Here is a 20000-nt window from a genome sequence, read left to right on the forward strand (position 1 = left end):
ATTTTTGTAAATAATGTTTTCAGAAAATTTTTCTTTTTAATTCTAATTCTTTTTTTAAAATGTAACTACTAAAAGGAAATGAACTGAAAAGTTTGTTTTAAAATTATATAATTTTGTGGGGGAAATATTTCACAAGTGAAGTAAGTAAGTAACAGAAAAAATGATGTTTTGATTGATGCTCTTAATCAAAAATTTACTAAAATCTAGAAATACAAAGATAGTGGAAGGAAAGAAAATTGAAGAAATTCAATTTTTAACATTGAAACATCATTTATGCTAATTCTAGGTTCTCAACTTATGTTACTAAATTTGAAGACCCAACAGAAACAAGAGATGCCAAACTATAATTTATTATTCATAAAAACAAACTGATGTGATGTTTGTAAAGTAGGGAATACAATCTGAGAAAGATTCTTATAAGTAAATAGACCTTGTGATTTTATAGTAAATTTAGCTGAGCCTTTTCTCTCTAAAGATGTTAATAATATAATGGGGATTAACTGTGAACAGTTAATCAAGTAGAGCCCTGGTATTTTAAAATTAAATATTTGATATAATGTGTTTGTATGTAAAAGAAATTATGATACATGTTACTATAAAATTATGGGTTTTTTGAAGATGTTAGACTACCTTTTTTATGTTTGTGGCATCTTGTTAAGTGCATCACATATATGAGTTAAAATTAGGGACATTTAACTTTTGAATTTCTTTCCTATGAGACCAATAAAACAAATACCAGTAATACACTATGTCAAGTCAATTAACAACACGTCTTTCTATCCATTAAAAAATACTCTTATTTATTGAATGAAATAAATCCTTATAACGAAGTAAAGTTTCACTTAGTAAATGAAATAAGCTATTTTAGTGCAGTGGTTCTGAAAATGCTTTCCAATTCTAGTGTTCTACAGAAATGTTGTTTGATTACGATAATGAAGTGCAACTAAAAAAGAAAACAGCAATTTAAAAGTAGCAAGATTATCTACATGTCTTTTGCATGTTTCTTTCATTTTCTATACTTCTCTCTCTCTTTCTTTCTCATTAATTAACTAAAATAGTAATGGGGGTAATTAAATTTTCACAAACCATTGTTTTAAACTTTGCCAAAGTTCCATATCTTCATGCTATGTATTTTGCTAGCTAGTGAGGATATGGAAAATTCTTAGATAACTGTTTTTCCATAAACTAGTTCAAAAGGAATTCATGTAAATTGATAGTTACCCCTTCTATATACCTTCTAATTAATGCATATCAACAAAATTAAAATATGAAATATATTTGCAATATAATACAATATTAATTATATTGAGTTATTTTACAGAATTAATAATAATATAAAAAAGCAAAAAGGCAATAAAAGTAAAACTATATATGTTAAATTAAAATGTTTGAATTATAACAACAGTTTTAAAAAGAAACTATCCAACATTTTCAATTATAGTTTAGAAGAATATCAACATATTTTGAACAATAAAATTCTATAATTTATTGAGTAGCATTGCAAACAATAATTTTAAACTACTCCTGTATAGGAAATCCTTTTGTCATAAATACTGTAAGGTAACTAAATAAGGATAATACATGATGAGAGCTCACCAGTAAATTAGCACATTTCTTTTAAAGTATTTTTTCAGAGTATTTTTTAACTCCATAAAGGTTTATCATTAAATAAGCATAGGAAGATGTAAATTGAATATCTTATATTGATAAACAAATTAAAAATTTTTAAACATTTTCATACTTCGCATTGCTTTGAAGAGGATCCCTGCCAGAAATGTTAAAACTAAACTTTTCATGGCATACATTTTACAAATTACATTTTAAGTGCTTAATAATTTAATGCTAAATCAGGAAGAAAAATTCTATTAGAAGTTCAACATCCGAAAGAATTTCAAATGATATCAGTATAATATTTATTTGAAATAAATCACATAGTAATTAGGACCTTAAATTGTTTATATTATTATGGATTCTATAATCATTTGCAACAGCTGTTTTCTTTCATTATCATAGCTGTGTAGAGTGATGGATTTGAATTTTGTTTATTGTCCACTCCTCCCTCCCAATATTTTGATCAGTTTATCCTATCTGCTCACATTTCTCATGATATGAGTTCAATTTAAAATCATTTAGGTAAGTTAGCAATTTTTGAATCCATTTTTGTCATTGCATGGATTTGATATTGCTTTTCTGAATTCACAATTAGAACTTAAATAAAAAGATGAGGGTTTGATGTAAGAAAGAGTACACATCAATGAAATACCAGCCCCAGCTATTGAAATTTACAGACATATTTATTTTTTGTTGAAAACTTATGTTATTAAAGTACAGTGTAAATTTTGTTTAACAAAGGGTATATTTTCTAATATTTCAACCTTTCAATGGGAGAAGTCTTTATAAGATGTTTTGTTAAACTGTGTTTGTATGTGGTTGAAGAATTTGTTGTGCACACTTATTCATCATAAGAAATTCAATTATAACTTAATACACAATACATTTGATTTGAAAAGAATATAGGTAAAAAATAAGTCTAGGGCATCCGGTTTTTTTTAAACTTTGTAGATCATATATATATATATATATACATATATACATACACACACACACACACATATATATATATATATTATATATATATATATATATATATATATACACATATATATACACACATATATTTATATATATATATACATATATATTCATATATACATTTATACATATATATATATATATATATATACATATATATATATATATATAATATATATATATATATATTATATATATATATACATATATATTCATATATACATTTATACATATATATATATATATATATTTAACAAAATGTAGCATTTCCAAAGATAAATAACAAATAAGAGACCTCCCAATCATTTTATATAATTGAAGTGCTGTGTTGGCTCAGCTGGAAGAATATAAAACCAAACAATTTGAGTAGTAATAAGATAAAAATGCAACAGTAAGAGTTTATGGGACTATTTTAACTCATGGATTTCAATGAATTATTTAAATGATTTATGTATTTTACTTATTAAATATTGTCCATCAATATCAGGCATTGCTGAATATCTGAAAAGGCACGATTTATATGTAAATATAAAGAATATATGTAAATATTCTTCAATGATAGATTGACCAACAGAAGAATTAAAGCTAACCTAATTAATCATTGATTTGTATTAACCAAGTTTTGTCCATAAATTTAAAACAGAAACCATTATATATATATATATATATATTACATACACATAAATATGAAATGTAATTTAGAATTATTCAAATAATTTGAAAACTATTCAAATTTTTTAATTTAATGAAAATTATTATGAAATACGTTTATCATAAAAAGTAAAATATCAAGAAAAATAAATAAACAGTTACATGTTCATATCTTAGTTTGTTATTATTTTAAACTAAAATATTAAAATGCATTTTAAAATTTAAACATTATACTTACATAAAGTCAATCATAACAGAATTTATTTTCCCTATAGTCCTTCATTAATAAATGCTGATATTTCTGACTTCTAAAATTTAGTGAGGTAGAATTTTAAAAAGACTAACTATAGCTTATATGATGCTGAAAGTTGCTAATTTTTTTGTGTTTTAGATTACTGATCAAAAGAACACCAAATAAGATGGATGCCTGGTTTAGGAAATCTTCCTGAATACTAACTGGATGTTATTAGAACAGATGCTTTCCTAGATCTAAGACAAGAGGTTCTTGCAAATACTGCTAATACACTTTATATTAATGTAAGAATAATTCATCAGTATTCAATATTTTTCTCAAAAACAATTCTAAATATAAAGGATGAAGAAATATCCTACAGAAAACCATTTAATAAAGGGAATATCAAACAATCAACTGGGGAATGAAAAAAGTCAGCATCCACAGTTATCAAAAGAAGGGTTAAGTATTTGCCTTAAAATTGCATAGTCTATAAATGGAAATAATTCAGTCTGTATATATTCCTTCTTTATCATCAGTGCTATGGACCACATAGGTTATAATTTTAACAGAAATCATATCTCATATGGTTAGCTTCTAAGTAAGTGATTCAATCATTTTAGAACACAAAACTGTTGGGTTGAATATCTTCCAGCATACTAACATTGATCGAGATACTAAAAATCTCTTTCATTAAATAAATACATATTTGTTTAATTACCTTTACACAATTTTTGAATGTTAAAATAGTTCTTTGACTTTCGGAAAATTTCAAAATTTCAACTGATGCATATCAGCATGAGGTATTACACATATTGTTCATGTACTGGGACCAGTAGTCACTGATAAAACATAGATCTCTTGTAGATCGAGAGTTAGGTAGTTGCTGCTCTCACTGTATAATGAACAATAAGGGCAACTTTATTGATGTGAAGAAAGCAGTGTTAAGAGGCCATCAAAACTGTGCCAGCACAGTCACAAATTGGTATCAAAAATAGGAAATAAATATCGCATGGGTGTATGGAAAAAATTCAAAATATAGGCAATATGGAAGTTAAATTTTTTGAAAAAAATGTGTTTTTTTAAAAAATTTTTGATAAGGTTTTGAGATTTTCTTTCATTTATAATTTATTTTTCATTATTCACTCAACAGGAGGAATATGTTCAGCATGTTCAAAAAGCTGTTCAGTATATAAATATGTGTTCTGGAGTATATTCTTATTGATGATATACAACAGTTTAAGATTTATGACCTTTCACAATCAGCAGGGGAGAAAGAGCATTATCCAGATAAGGTTTTAGATAAAAAGCAAAAGATAAATATTCCAAGTTTTGCATACTCAAAGGATTTCAATCTAAATTACTTCAAACAACAGTTCCTCGTATTCCTTTATAGCCTTCTCTGCTACAACTTGTCTCTTCTTCAGCATCAGATTCTGAAATGTCATCTTCTGTATCTTTAGAATCTTCAATATTAGCTGTGTCCTCGTCTTCATCACTGTGAGTATATTCAACTGGTATCTAAAATATACAATTGATTTTATATGCTTTGAACAAAGAATCATTTATTATCGTATGATCATAATGCAGTTCATCTTAATATTTCAATACCAAACTAACTTTTTATAAAAATGTGAACCTGTAAGCAATATAAAACCTTTAGAAAAATTTAAAAGGGAAGCAAATTTACCAGTGATAAAAAAATCCAAGAAGCTTCAGGTTCATTATAACAATAAAACACCTTTATAAATATGTGTGTGTGGGTGCATAAAGTTGTAAGGTACCACATGAGTGGAAATATATATGAAAGAAGATTTTAAAATGCAATTTTAAAGATGTTTATTCATTTGACTGGTTTCACTTTTTTAGTGAAAGATTGTCAAAAGTAAAATGTAAAGCTTTGTATGAGCTTTGTTGTGTTAAGTACTGGTTGTCACATAAGTATTAAAAAACAGAAATACATTCTTTGATGATAATAAGAAAATGTTAAAAACAGTTTACGAGAAAGTATTTGAGAAAGTAATCAAAACGGGTTCAATAAAAATCATGTTCGTTTGGTAGCATATATATATACACAGGAGATATATTTAAGAATTTACAAAAAATTGTAGAAGATAACTGACTTACAGTTCTATATTTAAGAGATGAGGAATTATGAGCGTTATTTACATTCAATGGATATTTGTCCTCATCTTGTTTGTTGTTAACTCAACATTTTGGCTGATATACCCTCCAGCCTTCTAATCAAAGAATGTATTATCAAAGTATGTATTTCTGTTTTTTAATACTTTTGTGATAACCAGTACTTAACACAACAAAGCTCATACAAAGCTTTACATTTTACTGTTGACAATCTTTTTCTAAAAAAGTGAAACCAGTCAAGTGATAAACATCTTTACAATTGCATTTTCTAACTTTCTTTCATATATATATATATATATATTATCCAAAATGTTTAGTATTAAATATCCATCATGGCTGATCTTATCAATCGGTTTCACATAAAGAATACAATGGAGTGTTAGGTAACAATCCAATTATATAACTTTACACTTATCAGAGATAACCAATATGGAAGGGAATATGGCGACTGCTCTCTATTGTCAGAGGTGGATTAGCACAACAGGTCAGCTGTTGCCATGAAAAAAGTGGTGAAATGAAAAAGGCTAGGGGATTATATATATATGTATATATATGTATATATATATATATATATAATATATATATATATATATAAGGTTGGACAAAATAAGGGAAACACCTAGCATCAATAGCATCATAATTTTAAGATATCTATAAAACCATCAAAAGCTTGCTTATTTTAATGATTTTTGATTTATTATTACTGTTGCTTAATATGTTTTGCTAAATTGTTGTTTCTTTTCAGATATCATCAGTAAAAAGTAATTAAAATTCATTAAAATGACAGATCATTGGACTTTCAGAGAGGTCAAATTGTTGGTGCTCATATGGCAGGTGCTAGTGTAATGAAAACAGCTGAAATATTTGGTGTATCAAGAAGTACTGCCTTGAAAGTTATGACAGCCTTTGAGAAAGAAGGGAAAAAAACTCCTCGTTGAAACAAAAGTCCGGAAGAAAACCAAAACTTTTGGACTCTTACACAAATTGTACAGCTTCCAAAATTACTGCAGAGCTCAAGAAGCCAGTTTCAACAAAAACTGTTTGCTGGGAACTGCACAAAATCAGATTTCATGGGAGAGCTGTAATCAGAAAACCACTACTTTCAAAAACATAAGTTGCAAAACGCTTAGAGTGGAGTAAAAACCTACAGAATTGGTTCCTAAAGCAGTGGAAAAATGTTATTTTCTTGGATGAGTCATCCTTTACCTTATTTCCAACCACTGGCCAAGTATATGTGTGGAGACAGCCAAAAGAAGCATCTGACCCAGACTGCCTTCTTCCAACTGTTAAACATGGAGGAGGATCTGTAATGATCTGGGGGGACTATATCTTGGAAAACCACCGTCCAATGGTTTCCCTTCATGGAAGAATTAATAATCAAGACTGTTTAAGCATTTTATCTAATCAAATTCATCCTATGGTTGTGGAACTGTTTCCGGAGGGAAACACAATCTTTCAGGATGATAATGCACCAATTCACACTGCAAAAGTTGTTACTGAATGGTATGAGGAACATTCTAGTGAAGTTGAACATCTTATCTGGCCACCACAGTCCCCAGATCTCAACATTATCGAACATTTATGGTGCATTTTAGAAAACAAGTATATACAATTTTAGAGAAAGTCAGTCAGTCAGAACAGGAAGAGGGTCAATGATTGGCATAGCAGCTCATCACTTTCTGTAAGGGAAAAGGAGATAACTCAAAAGGAACTGACTACAGAGGCATTGAAATGGTGGATCAAGTCATGAAAGTATCAATAAAAGTTATAACATAATTAATTAGGAAGAATATTAGCTTCCAAATGTAGCTTGGGTTTGTGCCAGAACAAAATATCACTGAAGGTCTCTTCCTAGTAGACAACGATAGAAATTCTTAGAAAAATAGTAAACTAATAGTAAATATAACATTTGTTGATTTGGAAAAGGCTTTTGACAGAGTACCATGTTTTGTAAGCTCATGGTTGTAAACAAAACTAGCTATAGCTGGATGAGTTGTAGCAGCAAGGTGAGAGTTAGTGATGAGTTCAGTAAGGAAGCTAAAATAGGTAAGTACCTATCAAGGCATGGTTTTCAGCCTCCTCCTGTTTATTATATTTTTTCTGGTCATAACAGAGGAGTCTGTCCAACCCATGCAAACATAGTAATGATGATGATGATGATATTTTATTCTTTATATATCATTAGAGATTTACAAATAAAATTTGATCAAATAAATAAAAGTAACTTCAGACAAATTTGGGATATATGTTAAATACTTGAAATGAATCACATGAGTAACAGAAACAAATAGAAATGGAGAAAAACAGAATTTTTCTAATTTCTAAAATGTAATAACAGCAATAACAAATTATGTTTTGTTCAGTTAATTTAAGAGAAACAGATGCAGCAAATTGGTATAAGCTTCTCCACAGTGGTTGAGTTAATGAATATAACCAGTATGATACTTTAGTGAACTATCAGAAAGAAAGCTACTGCAGCTTGTTGCTGGTTATAATGATGTGAACAGAAATTAACAACTATTTGACAAAATATCAAATTTTCACATCAAATTGTACAGTATATATTCTTCAACAGAAACTGTTAATAACAGGTTGATATTCAGAAAATGTTTAACTAATGATGCAGAAATGCCTAGATATTTCAATTCATTTCTTCAAATTCACTTTGATGTAATGATAATTAATTTTAGTAGTTTCATATTGTTTTTATCTTTACCTGACTGTTTTACATGACAGAAAATTATTTCCTAAATGCTATACACAACTAAAGATATTCATCATACTTTATAAAACAACACAATATCCAACAAACAAGATATACTCCCAACGCATAAATTAAGACAATGTCTTTTTGAAATACATTTGTCTTTTATTGCTGTGTCCAAAAAAGAAGGTGATTCTGAGTGTGTGAGATGCTAATTAAAATAGTGTATTCTAAGGCAAATAGCTTTTCTCTCATTGCAATCATAATGAAAGTTGTCAAAGAGGCAGAAACAATTTCAGATGAAAATATTCAGGATCCAATAGCTTGACTTTACACTAAAAGAAATAATTTAACAGAGTACTTCATTGAATTATTGTAATCTGTAGAACCATAAATCACAGTGAAAACAAAGAGAAATCCAGAATATTCAGAGTAATGTATATAAAAGAAAAGAAATTGTTACATTGTAAATATATACGTAAATATATATTAGATTATAATTTTTTACAAGGCCATAAGTTTTGAGGAGGAGCAAGTTGATTAAATTGACTAACCCCAGTTCTATAAAGTGTTTATTTTATCAACTCTGGAAAGATGAAAGGCAAAGTTGGATTTGGTGAAATTTTAACTCAGAGTTGGTAAAATCACCTCAAGGCATTTTGTTCAATGCACTAATAATGCTGCAAATCCACTATATATATAGCAGGAGAAGTATCTAGTTAAAAGAAAACCACTATACATAGCATTCATTGACCTGAAGAAAGATTTGAACACCCCAGAAATAGATTACCTGTTCTAGACAGGTATAGATCCCATATATACACACGCAGACACATCTACACACTTACAAACCTAAATACTCACATACATGCATATCATGTCATATCATATCACGAACTAACTGCTACTTTCTCAGATACACAACGGAATTTTTTCAGTGAACAGGTCGGGGTCTCAAAGTGATGAAAATATTTTGACAAATTAAATTTAAATGTCGAAGTGAATCCAACAGTTTTTGTGTGGTTTTAAGTGGCTTATAAACATCTTCCATGCTGCAATTGTTTTTGATTCAACACACAATCTCAGTTCAGGTCACTTGCTATGCAAGTACATCTCCATAATATATATATATATATATAAAAATATACAGTATTACAGATCAAGTTTTGCCAATCTTACCAATCAGTTTTGCACCAGGTACTAGGTAACATGATGACTATCTAATGCAGAAGACAGAAAAAGGAGAAAGGTCATAATTAGTCAGGGTTCTTTCTTGTGTGATGAGATCGATATTCATCATGAACATCTTGTAGGTTAATATTTAGAGGTTAATGTGGGAAAGGAAATTTCAGAAGGTTGCAGTTCTGTGAAGGAAAGACAGAAAAGTGTTCTGAGCAGGGTTTGGCAGGTGAGATACAGTGAGAGTAACAGAAGGAGACTGGTGGGTTGGTGGACCTAGGTAGAAACTATGCATCACCAGGAAATGATCTCATTAAGCAGTAGTCCTGCAAGTATTAACTGAAAATACAAGGAAACCATAGCAACTGGTGAAATCTCTGTTTTTTAAATAGTGAAGAAAATTAATTAAAAAATGATTCTTTTGCTTGAAAAAAGTAGGACAAAATGAACTATGATTTTGAATACAAAGTAAACAATGAAAGCTGACTGAAGCAGTGATGATGACTATTACAGACTCTTTAGACTGATAAGACTGGTGTGATACCTAGCCTAAACATTGGCAGATCAATGTTGGGAGTAAAAATATAAGAATTGGTGTGTGGGAACTGTCTGAATTCTTGCAACTCCACACATTAAAGAACCAAGGGTTAATTCAGAAACCAAGTAATATGTTAAAATAAAATCTCCTGATAGAATTGATATCATGGAAAGAATAATTTTCTTTAGGAAGCAGCATAGGATAAAAGATATGAAGAAATTGAATTACTTTTATTTTCTTAATTGGTCTCCCATTTTATTTTCCACCAGTTCTGGCAAATATAATGTTTATTTGTTACTACTGTTTTGAATTAATCATGCATTATTACAGAATTTAAAGATTTCAATGATGTGACTGTAAATTCTGATGATATATATATATATATATATATATATATATATACGATGAGCATCTTCCACTCACAAGGCTTTGGTTGGCCCGAGGCTATAGTAGAAGACACTTGCCCAAGATGCCATGCAGTGGGACAGAAGCTGAAAGCATGTGGTTGGGAAGAAAGCTTCTTATCATACAGCCATGCCTTTGCCTTATATATTCTGTAAATAATAATTATAAGCTCAAGCTTAAAAGCATTCACCATATATTGGCTATAGAAAATACTCTAATATTGGGGCATATAGGCTCTCAATGGCTTATACACCCCGATATTAGACTATTTTCTATAGCCAATATATGGTGAATGCTTTAGACGCTTAAACTTATAATTATTATTTACATAATTTTTCACTCATCACCATTTCTTAACTTAATGCATATATATATATATAAAGAAATGAGGTGAAGGAACAAGAAATGAAATCAAAAGAAAGTTGAAAAAAAGGTGATAATGGAAGGGAGGGAAACACTGTAAAATACAATGTCTCCTGGTTGACAAAAAGCAGATATGCTAATTATGTCAAACTGCTTTTCTTTTACCTTCAGTCTCTCTTTAATCTTTCCCTCTCACTCTTTAAAACTCTACTGTAATATTTTCCCTGTCTTCTTGTTTATGACTCATTTTCTTTTAATATATTTCTCTCTCTCTCACAATCTTTACACCCATCTCTTCATATCATCTTTTTCTTTATTTCTTTATATTGTTTCAGTCATTTGACTGCGGCCATGCTGAAGCATCACCTTTAGTCGAGCAAATCGATCCCAGGACTTATTCTTTGTAAACTTGGTACTTATGCTATTGGTCTCTCTTGCTGAACCGCTAAGTGACAGGGACATAAACACACCAGCATCGGTTGTCAAGCGGTGTTGGGGGGACAAACATAGACACACAAACATATACATACATATATATATGACGGGATTCTTTCAGTTTCCGTCTACCAAATCGACTCACAAGGCTTTGGTCAGCCTGAGGATATAGTAGAAGACACTTTCCCAAGGTGCCATGCAGTGGGACTGAACCCAGAACCATGTGGTTGGTAAGCAAGCTACTTACCACACAGCCACTCCTGCTCCTGTTTGCAACTTCTTGTCTCTCTATTTCTCTTCTACATCACACTCACACTCTCAAATCTCCTCTTTTTCCAACACGCACACAGTTACATGTCACCCACTACAAGTTTAAGCCCAAAATATCTGGAAACAACCAAGCTATTCCTGCTTTTTCAATTCTGAACAGATAACAATCTATTACAAAGAAAAACTGTCATGAAGAGTTTAGTTCAGTGTTTCCCAAATTCTTTGCACCAAATTGCAAAACCTATTGACCAAAAAATGTTCCATCACCCACCTGCGTAAAAAACTACAATTTTTACAGAAATAGTGACAGTCAAAACAGAGCACCATGTTGCAACAAAAGCTATTCAAATACATGATTGAAACTTATTTTAAAGTTGCAAGAAATGCCTCATGGAGAGAATTACACCAGAAGATTCCAGTATGCTCTAGAATGTACTTTAACTCTGGATTTTTGACTTCATATCAATGCCAACAAAACACTAGCTGTAGAACATGTTTAATGAATTAATGTTCCTGAATAATGAAGCTGCAATTATTAAGGTTGGAGATCATGGTAAATGAGTTATTTTAGAATGTCATGACAGTTGCATGAAATTCATAATGAAACTCATCATTCATATAATACTTAGCTATATCCATTGTTTTTTTTGTTTTTTTTTGTAATGGAATAAATAGCTACCACTTTGGTATATTGCAAGTTGGTTGGTTGGGTAACTTCCATAAAAAAACAAAGCAAAACAAAAAAATGTATTCTGTGTGGATTGTTATGCTTATTGATTCAGATTTGAAGCAGTTCATTTAACTGTCTTCATCATTGCCAAGACTTTTGTCTCTAATAAGTTTGTTGATATGTATGCCAACATAGAGTTGGAGAGGTAGTATTACATAAAAATGCATAAAAGGTATATTTAGAATCAGTTACGAACTTATGAAATAGTGTTAATAAGGAACAGAGATCAGACTACACTGTATTCTGCCATTCAGTTTTAAAAGAAATCTGCAACATATACACAAGAGAGCACAGGGACCCCATGATTTATGCATGCAATAATGAATGACTTGACCTTTGCATCACTTTTATTTGCAATGCTAATAGAGCAAAATCGAAGCAGAACTTTTAACAAGACGGTTATACACTGACAGACATAATACCATGACCTCAAATTATTCAGACTGCTATTCCAACTGATTGTTCCATGGAAATGATGGTTTTATACCAAGAACACCCAGAAATAATTATTATACTCAAAAGGTTGCAGTTTCTAGTAAAACTTCAGTTTTTCTATGTTCATAAATAAATCATAAGAGCAGGCTTTATCTGTTGATGGGTTACAACTGGAAGAGAACATTGCTTTTTTCATAGATAATGAAACAAGTTGCATGTGTAAGAGATGGAAGTCCTTGCATTCAAAATACTGGGATTAATATGATTTATTAAAAACCTTTGAAGGTAGTGCCAAAGTATGGTCACAGTTCAATGGTTGAAACCAACACTAAATAATAAAAGAATAAAAGAAGCAACCACCTTTACAACTTAAATAATAACCCTAAATCCCTTGAAATTTTTCTAGTGAATCCCTCTTATCCTTGTTGAAATTGAGGGTACTACAGTTATACTGATTATCATGTATATACCTATCCACACAATATTGAATACCACAATTCTCCTAATGTTGGTTTAGTTTTCCTTTCTTTTTTTGAGACAGTAATCAGATCATCTTTACACCTAGTTTCTGTTGCTTTCTCATAGCTTACACCCACTCATATTCACACCAATTGCTTAGAAACCAATTTTAGCTTATTGCCAATATCATATATTCAATACAAAGAAAGACTATATATATGTTAAGAGGAGTGCAGAAAATTTAAAGATTACATAGTTTTATTATAGTGACAATATTTTCTTTGTGAACTAAGTCCATGATGGGGGTTTTAGTTCTTAGCATGTTTAATACTGATGTGTTTGGGAAAGGTATGAACAGAAAAAAAATTAATGAATCCATCACTAAACTGCATATGTATTTCTTTTAACTCATTGTTTTATACACTAAAGTATTCTATGGTGTGTAAATCAATCAATCTTTCTCTTTCTCTCTCTCTCTCTCTACATATATATATATATATATATATAGAGAGAGAGAGAGAGAGAGTGCATTATTGACAGAATAATGTTGCATGAATTGGCATTCTTCAAACTTCAACTCTTCAGATCAACACACATTTTAATATAATATATGAGATGGTTTTAAAATAATATATTATTAGAAATTTTTCAGTAATGATACATTAACTGTTTTGATAACTATGTAATCTATGAAATATATTATCAATAAGTGGGACTTTTATGCAAATTTTATTTTGATAAATGGTTACCATCATATATAAATATAGCTTAGCTATGTCTGGTATGCATTAGCAACTTACTTTGTTCAAAGAATTGAAAGGTATAAAGATGCTAATTATTTGAAGCATTAGCGAAGAACAGCATCACATTTACTTGATATTGCTACTGTTTACTTGTCTTTGTGTTGTTCAGAAAGACTTAGTGTAATTCATTTGACAAATATGTGTTACTATTAGTCAGATTCCCAAATAGGAGGATTGAAGAACAGTTGTTAGTGGTAATTTATAGTTATGGATAAATGGGCTAATTTTGAAGAACATATGTGTGAAATAAAAAAATTCAAAATATTTGATGTTTATTATTTTTACAAGTCAAGAAAATTCTTTAATAATATATGTCTTCTCAACCAGCTGCTAGAGTTCAGTAATTTGTAAGGATAGGGTGTTCAACAAAATCAATAAGGTAATCATAAACAGCTGTAGTATAAAATGATATTTGAAGAGATATTAAATGACCAGCTCATGACTTATGAGTCCAAATCTACTGCAGATTTGGACTAACCTTTTGAATGTTAGCAACTAAAATTCCCTTTTGGTTTGTAAATAGATTATTTTGTGAGAAAATTCTGGCTAATTTGGAACCTTCTAGTTGAGAATTTAAAGTGTTATATAATGAATTACACATCAGTTGAAAAGACATGATTCATCTTTATGACAGCTGACTTTCTTTAATGATTGTATATTATTTTCATTAGGTATGTTCACAGTAACTCTGGTGTATAAGTTGACCATTAAAACTGGATATAAAAGTGAAAGGTTAATTGAATCATCTAGTAGCTGGTTCAATCAGTAGTTTACCTTAGGACAGCTGGTACTATATGCTAGTTTAAAAAGCTAAATCCATATTAAGGAGTCGGCAGAAGCTTGTGTATATATGCACACATCTATTCACACACATGCTCATATAAGACTAAGAAAATGGGACAAGAAATCATGTAAGTGCTATGAAAGTGGGATAAGAAATCCCTAAGAATGATTTCCATTAGTAACAATCTGTTTTTGTAGGGAATTCTGTAGAGTATAGGTGTGTTGTCTACTAATGTTTTCCTATCTCCTAGTGTTTTTCACTGTATGCATGGTAACTGTTCTTTGATATAAGTGTGTATGCATAGACTTAATTTAGCAGTTAGTCTTGTAGTGTACAACTTCTATGTTTGCAATATAATTCATAAATTACATTAGTCATTTGTAGCTTTTTAGAAGGTTTATATGCTTGTGGTTTGAAAATAAGGATTTTAATGAATAATAAGATTAATAATGGAGATATCATTCATAACAGCACAAGGCTAAAATAACGACAACACATGAACACACTAGTCTGAAACAAAAATTAACTCTAGACAGATGATGTATAAACATATTTATCAAAATTAAAATTCTGATGGAAATATCTATACCGATCATATTGGCCCTGTCTATTATAGAGAAGCAGCAGCACATGATGACATCACTTTATCCAGTAGATGAGACTACGAAGGACTAGAAGATGGATTTAGGAACACTTTACAAGGAACTCAATGAAAATATGAAAATACCACATTGAAAAAGATAAAACTAGAACACAGATTCTTCAATACCAGGTGTGTGTGTGTGTGTGTTCGTATACACATACACACATAAGGACACATATATACATATACATACAATGGGTTTCTTTCAGCTTCAGTCTACACTATCCACTCGCAAGGCTTTGGCAAGCCCAGGGCTATAGTAGAAAACACCCAAGGATCCACTTCTTACCACACAGCCATACTTGTGCCTCTTTCTCTCTCTCTTTCTCTCCATATATATATATATATATATATATAGATGCACACACACACACATCTTTTCTCATGCATGTGAATTACTTTGTTTCAGACATCAAAGTTCCATCCCTTTTCTTTGACTTTTCTCAATTATCATTATGTATCATATAAATATCTGATTAACTATATTGACTTCTTGCAAGTCAATAAAGCAAAGACAATTTGAAAATTTTATACTTTTTGGAAAAATCATTATTATTACTGAAAGGAAAGAAGCTCAATTTATAATCAAAACTGAGTCAAGAACTCAGTTAACTCATGACTTACCACTACTCCACAGTGCTCAGCAACAGCAGCCTAAAAGTCAAACATTTTTAATGGTTTCAACTTTAAACTGAGCTCAGTTTAATTGAGATTTTATCTGGTCTGTTACTTGTGGAAAAAAAAAATCTAGGATTATTATATGCATAAAAACATACAGAGCAAGTACTAGCAGAAGCTTATGAAAATAAAAACAGAACAAGATAAATGAAAGTACTCACATACAACAAACAACAGCTACTACTGATTGAAGAAGCAGCGACCAAAATAAAGTATAATACAGTTTTGTTAAGGTGATAAATGTTTAGTTTATAATGCAAGAAGATATTATTATGTAGCTATTTTCAGATCAATTTCTAAAATATTTGATTTGATATTGATTTAATACATAGTATGACAGAAAGAGAGAGAGAGAAGAGAGAGAGAGAGAGAGAGCAGAAAAGCCAGATAGATATATGAATGGAAAAACAGAAAGTGCAAGTTTCGCTAAAAAACAAAAAAACAACCCAAAATACTATTTATCCTAATTTTATGAAATATCAAATGTGTTTAAAAATAATTTTACCAATTAATTCACTGAATTAAGATGTATTTTTTATCTTGCCAAAATGTTGTTTTAACCATATCTGCTAATGATAATTTCTAACTTAAACAAAAGATCACAGATTTTAGGGAAAGGGTGTTGTCAATTAAATTGATACTAGTATTGATTGATAGTTATTTTATTGGCCCTGAAAAATATCTACTAATAATGCAACTATTAAATGCCATAACATAACTTTTTCTCTTTTTTACAGCAAAACAATTTATTCTACCTTTGAGGTATTTATGCTCCTTCCTGATTTTTGATGCTCATTATCAGTAGTTTCTTTGAATATTATTGTTTATAATATATATTAAATGTCATATACAGTTATTATACCAAAAGGTGATATTTAACAATTGTTTTTCACTTATAAAATACCTCAGACTACCAAATGGCAAATTGTAGCTAAACTTTGTTCAGTTCATTGAATTTTGTAATTCTAATAAATTATATTCGTATTCACACTGATTAAGTTTGCAGAAGCTAAAAGAAATAAAAAAATAAAACAAAATAATCATCATTATCCATTCATTTCCATTCTAATAATACTAGTTACTTTTAATGACTTATAGTCATCTTGTTACTGTCTGTATAGTAAACATGCTGTCCCAGGTCAGCACTCATGGAGGTAACTTTTGATCAAAGGCAGTCCAGCCTTGTCCCCACTACCTTTATATATCCTTGAGTCAATTTTGTCTAATAAAGGGTGATGGAAATCAGAATCAGTAGAGCACTGAACAAAATACCATGCGTTTTATAATCTGTATTCAAATCCTATCAAGGCTGGCAGAATAAGTACTAATCAATATTATACTCAAAATCTTTGCTCATGTTAAAAAAATATATATAGGCAGACATTTCTATCATTGATGTTACGCTTAAACCTCTACACGCCAATGTGTATTGGAAATATTGGCACAAGCTTGTATCACTTCTCTTTTTCTTTAAGATGAATTCTTTTTTAGAACATTTTTTTCAGTAAAAGAGTTTTAAATTTGAATGGAGAATATACTGTAAGTTAACAACTTAACAATAAAAGCTATTAACAGTGGAAATAAACTGAAGAATTTTTAGGAGGCAGATGAAAAGTGTTCAATCTGATTTAAGACACAGCATCAATACATATGGAGATTTTGCATATTTCAGGCCTGGACAATTCATGCCAGTATTACATATTACTGGCCAAGGAGATGTGATATTGGACTCCTGTGTGATAAATATCATATCCAAGTAGATATGATATTTATCATACAGGAATTCAATCCATTGCAGATATATTACAAATATTTCTTAATTTTACATATTTCAGTTCACAGTAGTTAAAAATAGGCACCAGATCCATTGGAAATGTTTTCTGAAATATGCAAGGGTTCTAACAAAGGTAGATTTATTTCTGATCTGTTTTATGCCCTGTAACTCTAAGTTCTGACCCTTGAAAACCTCCCAGGGATTAGGAGACGAGTACATTTAATCTGGTGTTCTGTCATTTTGCCATTCCAGCATCTTTTCCATTCTTACTGTTAATTTTGGATTTGATTATGCATATGCTTGTACATAGGATGAGTACAAAACATTTTTGAAGCAGTATTAGGTTAGTAGTGCTAACAGTTAGTGCATGCTGCTCCAATTTTTTACATTTTGCTTTCAGTTGCTGCAATTTCCCCGCCCTTTTTGTCGGGGATAAAAAAAAGAGTTGAATGTGTAAGTCTCCTGCTAATATTTGGTCACTCTACTACCATGACTTCTGTGGTTCCTTGTGATCATATACAGTAAGTGTATACCTTGCAGTTCTAAGCTAAACTGTAAAGGATCATGGTCCATCAGTGTGTGGACATACTCTGGTTTCACTCAACTACAATCTTAATGCTGGGGTCAACATAATCAACTAGTCTTCCTCCTGCAAAAATCTCGTCTGCTTTCACAAATAGCAAGAGCAGATGAGACTGCCATAACTTGCAATCTATCTAGTAGGAAGTCATTCCAAACAAAAACTATGGATGTTGCTTGTGCCTGGGTTCTTATTGTGTGTCACCTGAGGTTTTCAAAGTAAAGGGCAGACAAGGGCTTATGTCTAAAAATGGTAGAGCAGGGCTATAAATAGTTGTGTCTTGCATGTTTTTAAACAACAGTATAAAACCTAATAATAGATGAAAAAGTTATTTAAAATCCTTAATTTTATGGAGAATTGAGATGGCTAGAGATGTCAGTGGAAGACTCGTCTGAAGATGAACTACATAATAATAATAATAATAATCCTTTCTATTATAAGCACAAAGCTGGAAATTTTGCAGGAGGGAGACTAGTTGATTACATCAACCCCCAGAGTTGCACCAGTACTTATTTTACTGACTCTGAAATGATGAAAAGTAAAGTCAACCTTGGTGGAAATTGAACTCAGAATAAAAAAACTGAAAGAAATGCCACTGAACATTTTGTTTGATGTATTAAGAATTCTGCCAGCTTGCTGCCTTAATAATGGTTGCTACTGTACTATGCTATACATTGACAGTTGATACAAATGAGATTGTGTGCTTTTTTTTTAGCAACTAACATATGTCCAGATGCATCAATTGAATTTGTTTCTCTAGTCTGTTCTTTTTTAGTTATGCTATGTATCTTAGCTGGATATCAGTTCCTACAAAAAGTGTCCAATTGCAAAATACAATGAATTCAATATATCCAGAATAATGGTTTTTAAATAGTATTGTGAAAGAAATAAAGGAACATTATGAAAATTAAATTTTCCCCCAAAAGCAATAATTAAAGCCAGTCCATTCTGAAATCAAAACCAAGCTGAAAGCTCTATCTTTAAAGAATTATCTCCATACCCAACAGATATTTGAAACAGTAATGGAAAGGCTTAATATGTTAAGCCTTCATCAAAACATAAGTTAAATATCCTTACTGTTAATAGCAATAAAAAAAGAAAGAATTTAAACAGAAAGACCTATATAATAAAAACAGCTTAATACTATTTAAAAACCATTATTCTGGATATATTGAATTCATTGTATTAGTTTGTTTAATATTAATCTGAAAACCAATATAACTGTTGAATGGAGCATCCTTTCAATTGGAAGTAACTTTTGAAAACCATGAGGAACTTGATAAATTCCTCATATGTCCATCTAAAATAGTAAGCATGTCTATATTTTAGAAATTTATATTTAAAGCAAAATTAAAGTAGCATTTCACTTTCTGATCTTGAAGTATTAAAAGGTTTAAGAATGTAATTTACTAGCTACTTGTTATTCTTTACATGAAATACAGGCATTTAAATGAATTAATTATTCCTTTCATTTGCAAATTTAGCAAAGATCATATATTAATTTCATTCTAAAATCTATTTTAGTTTTTAAAATGAGTAATGCGGCTTAAAGAATAATTTTTATTATTGAAAGAAGAAATGAAGAACAGCATGACATTTTCTA

General features: G+C 30.1%; 1 protein-coding gene across 6 annotated transcripts in view; it reads right to left on the reverse strand.

Moving 5' to 3' along the window:
• Window positions 1-3395: 3395 nt before the first annotated feature.
• The window catches only part of LOC115211016 (potassium channel subfamily T member 2-like), a 752122-nt gene continuing 735517 nt past the window's right edge, over window positions 3396-20000 (reverse strand). For 5 of the 6 annotated variants that reach the window (XM_036501480.1, XM_036501498.1, XM_036501502.1 and 2 more), the window contains one exon: window positions 3397-4996. In XM_036501480.1, coding sequence (XP_036357373.1) covers window positions 4841-4996 — 156 coding nt within the window. In that variant the 3' untranslated portion in view covers window positions 3397-4840. Of the gene's footprint in view, window positions 4997-20000 lie in introns of all 6 variants that reach the window. The other variant, XM_036501492.1, reaches the window with a different exon arrangement.

Source organism: Octopus sinensis, linkage group LG1 (assembly GCF_006345805.1).
Source record: "Octopus sinensis linkage group LG1, ASM634580v1, whole genome shotgun sequence".
Lineage (NCBI taxonomy): Eukaryota > Metazoa > Mollusca > Cephalopoda > Octopoda > Octopodidae > Octopus > Octopus sinensis.